General features: G+C 38.7%; 1 protein-coding gene across 1 annotated transcript in view; it reads right to left on the reverse strand.

Moving 5' to 3' along the window:
- Positions 1–1,975: 1,975 nt before the first annotated feature.
- LOC111219603 (GTPase IMAP family member 7-like) overlaps positions 1,976–4,320 on the reverse strand; it is a 6,066-nt gene continuing 3,721 nt past the window's right edge. The window contains exons 2-4 of the mRNA XM_022742318.1: positions 2,554–3,282; positions 2,317–2,411; positions 1,976–2,155 (exon numbers count right to left, since the gene is read on the reverse strand). Of these exons, the coding sequence (XP_022598039.1) occupies positions 1,976–2,155; positions 2,317–2,411; positions 2,554–3,282 (1,004 nt within the window). The remainder of the gene's footprint in view (positions 2,156–2,316; positions 2,412–2,553; positions 3,283–4,320) is intronic.

Genomic DNA, 4,320 nt, shown 5'->3' on the forward strand with positions numbered 1-4,320 from the left:
CTCGATTAGTGCCTCACTTCCAGCTCATCATAGTTATCAAGACTGTCATTATTTGGACTTTTACCCTGCAACTTCAGACATTAGTATTTTCTGTCTTCCAGGAATCGCCTGTGAAACTAATCTGCCAAGCCTGGCAAACAGCTCACCACCACTTCACCGGCTCCTTTCAAAATGAAAGGGACTTCATCTTATCCTTCCCTGCTTCTACCAAAATGTCGCATTGGGGTCCCGGCACTGTTTGTAGCACAAAGTTGAACATGGTCTTGCATTAATTTCTTTTAGCCACACAGACTAACCTGTAAGCTTTTAATTATTAAGTATTGCAAAGGAACAGGAAAACAATGCTCACCTTTGTCAATTTGATCCAGCTTTGATATTATTACACACGCACGACTTTGATTGAGGATTGATAAAGGCATCTTCTAATTCAATCACATAGAAAACAAACGTGCACACTGAAAAAAGATCCTGCATTTCCCTGCGGTAAAATGGAGTAGATTCTCATTTCATTCCTTCATACAGAGGTGAAGTACAATAGATTCACAAGATTCATAAAGTAGCAGTATAAAAATAGATACATGATTTTTTAGTCAGACTTTATCTTTAACTGAAAAATAGATCACTATGTAATAGGAAAATCAAAAATTCATAACAGTTATAAAAACAAAAAAAATCAGTGAATGTGTTTAATCTCTATCTCATGAAGCTTTCCTTTATGTGATGCGAAAGCAAACCAAGTATTTCAGTCTCATACGTACTCGATCTAAGCACGGAGCTCATAATCACTCTGGCTATATTTAGTTCGATCTTAATTTGTCACATTAATCAAGATTATGTCATTTTAAGCTTTTGAATTATACTTCCAAAAACATGACTTTCTTCTGTTCTAAAAACAATCTTTCCAAAAGTGAAAATAAAAATCGCATCTTCAATAGATTTTTGTCGTGAAGATTCTCATGGAAAACGCCAATAATTTCGTCCTCATAGCAGTGATCATATCAGGTGCTCGTGCTGTCAGATAATATCACTGCTGTCACGAAAATTCATCCTGAGACAAAAGTGCACACGTCAAACAGGCGTATGTCTGCAGAGAGACAAATGTACAGTATGAACAGGTATTTAGATTATCTTCATCCATCCATTGCCGTTCAATTGCCCCAGCTTCAGCCAACAGGGCACGAAGATCCTGAGTTTTAAACGAGTACAAATACACAAGTACTATCTCCACCCAGACCACGTATTTATCACTTCTGGCGTCAACAACAGTATATCATAAATAAAAAAAGGAATAAAAATGTAGTTATACCGATCCTTTATCATCCATGATCCTCCCTATTAAACACTAAAAAACACACATTCTGTTAACCTGTTTTAATATTGCCTCCAACACCAAACAGAACATACAATAATAGTAAACTGAGGCCATAGTATTAAGGGTTGTTTTTGCTGGAGCATCTTTGTACTAGTTCATAAGATGCTTTCACTTTAGCAAGACAATCATCAGCCACAACCACAACTATAAATCACTTGCAGGTGCTGGCCAGGTAACAATAATCTGCACTAAAAGATATGGAAAATATCCGCACACTGTCATCTTGTTCCCAGTTTCTTTCTTCAACATGGTCATGACAATGTTTCAAACAGAAATGGTTTTCACTGGTTGAACTGGAAACGAGGTGTATGGGTAAAATGCTGGTTAAATGCTGTCATATGTAGCTAGTTACTCCATCAGTAATACAGGAGTGTATCATTTTACAAATACAATCTAATATTTTGTTAATATTGTCCGACTCTGAGAGCAGCGTCTTTACAGCCTAACCAGCTACAAATCATCAGTGCAGAATAATTTCCCTCTACAATGTGTTGTAGTTTGTATTTAAATGATTTGAACAGAAGTGTAAAGCTTCCTGATGACGGCCCTGTGTGCACCAAACACTTTGGTTGAATGAAGTGCAGTAAATGACTTGGTGTTCTTTCACATTACAAACATGGTTTTAACATGGAAGTACTTCTTGTTCAGTCTCTTCCTCTGCGTCCCTGCTGGTGGCAGAGACTGACCCATAGCCTGAAGTTCTGTTGGTGTTCTGCCATGATAGGACTTTTTCTCTTGATTCCCGCAGCTTATCAGCATCTGGTTCAGAGGTGACTCTCTCACCTGTGGCAGAAAATAAAATGTTAAAATGATACAAAACTGAACAAGACAGAAGTTACTTGCTTTTATTTTAGATATTTGATTAATTCACCTGCACAGAACAAGTGGAAATGTTCCATTGACGCCTCTCGTCTGATCCACTCTCTCTCCATCAATCTCTTCACCATGTTCAGAAAGTCAGATCCTGCATCATCTTCACTTTGTAGTTTGTCTTCTTCCTCTCCTTCAAAATCTTCGAGCCTCTGCGTGTCTTCACTAACTGGTTAGAAAATACAATAATCATGTTAGTTTTACTAAGGATGAAACAAATTTAACATGCTGTAGGAATATACTGCAAAGTGTGGCTTTTTACTGTTGTGTCAGTGCCTCTGGATACTTACAGTTTATTTGTAAATTCAAACTGTTGTCTCCTTTTAACATACGGTCTTCTTCCCAGTTCTTGCGATCCCATTTGATGTTAAGTTGTTCTGTGATCTCTTTGGCTGTGCTCTCATCTTTGTTTTTAGTTGGTTCATCACTTTTCTCTTCTTGTTGTGGATCATCTCTTTCACTGAGGTGCAAAGAATAGTTTCCCGCCACCATCTCCTCCATCTTCTCCAGCAGCTCTGTTACCTGATCACCAGCTTTGCTCATGTTGTCAAGGACATGATACCTCTTTCCACATTTCTCAATCAGCCCACGGAGAGGCTTTCCTTCACTTTCAATGTGTTGCTCTATAGTTTTGTTTCCCAAAGCATCGCCAAATGTAAACAGCAATATTACATGTCTCCACACACTCTGTCCAAGTAACTTCATGTTGTCCTCTGTGACTCTTTTTTGTTCATCAGTAAATGATGTGTCAAGTGGCACCAACAGCAGAACGACATTTGGTGATGGCGAGCACAGAGACACCCCTTCTAAAATCTCAGACTTCACAACCTCAGGGATAAATGACGCTGGGAAGAATTTCCACCATCCAGGAGTGTCCACCACCACGACCTCTCTTCCAGCCACCTCGCCACTTTGCTTTAAAGCTTTCATCGTTCTCTCACCAGTGTGAAAAACTTCACTTCTTAAAATCGTGTTGCCAGCGGCACTCTTCCCAGAAATCACCCACCCGACCATCAAGATTCTCAGGCTGGGTTTTGGCTCTGTGTAAGAAAACAGTTATTAGAAATCTGGTTAATTTAAAGGACAATTCTTGGTTATTACAACTCATGTATGAATTTTGTAAAAAAAATTTTGTTTTATAACAAAACAAGGTCTAATTAATGGCTGTGACTAGACTGAGAGATGTGGTTGAAAGGTCTGAAAACTTGTAAATAAACCTTTGAGATTATATCACTTCTGTAAAGTGTGNTGGAAGTACTTCTTGTTCAGTCTCTTCCTCTGCGTCCCTGCTGGTGGCAGAGACTGACCCATAGCCTGAAGTTCTGTTGGTTTTCCACCATGATAGGACTTTTTCTCTTGATTCCCGCAGCTTATCAGCATCTGGTTCAGAGGTGGCTCTCTCACCTGTGGCACAAAATAAAATGTTAAAACGATACAAAACTGAACAAGACAGAAGTTACTTGCTTTTATTTTAGATATTTGATTAATTCACCTCCAAAGAACATGTGGAACTGTTCCATTGCTGCCTCTTGTCTGATCCACTCTTTCTCCATCAACNAGATTGCAGCAATATCATTAATACCTATTAAAATTGCATTGCAATCACATTAAAACCGAAAGTGACTGTGCATTTTCTATAGAGCCCCCAGTCTTTGGGATGCCCTGCTGAGGAGATCAGGCGTGCTGAATTGTTGCCCCAGTTTAAAGGTGTAATGTGTAAAATCGAGCTACTTGATCCACCTCCACAGGGAGAAGCATTTCATTTCATTTCATTCTCTTCACCCCTGACCAGTTAATCATGTTGTTGTTTCCCCATGTTCCTTATAGTTTATTATAAGTTATTGTTGAAAGTTAAAATTGTTTATTGGCACTGAAACAAATTATAAGTTCTCGTAATACAAACAGTATGTTTTTATTTACCTATCAAAATATGAAGGCAAGGGGATACGGCATGACACATGGGTGTCAGGCTACAGCAGCATGAGGAAGGGATGATGACATCATCACAAAGGCAGAATCAGAAAATAAGGTTTATTGCCAGGTCGGTTTTTACTGACAAGATATTTGGCTATCTCTGA

This window comes from Seriola dumerili, unplaced genomic scaffold (assembly GCF_002260705.1).
Source record: "Seriola dumerili isolate Sdu_G_001 unplaced genomic scaffold, Sdu_1.0 BDQW01000068.1, whole genome shotgun sequence".
NCBI lineage: Eukaryota > Metazoa > Chordata > Actinopteri > Carangiformes > Carangidae > Seriola > Seriola dumerili.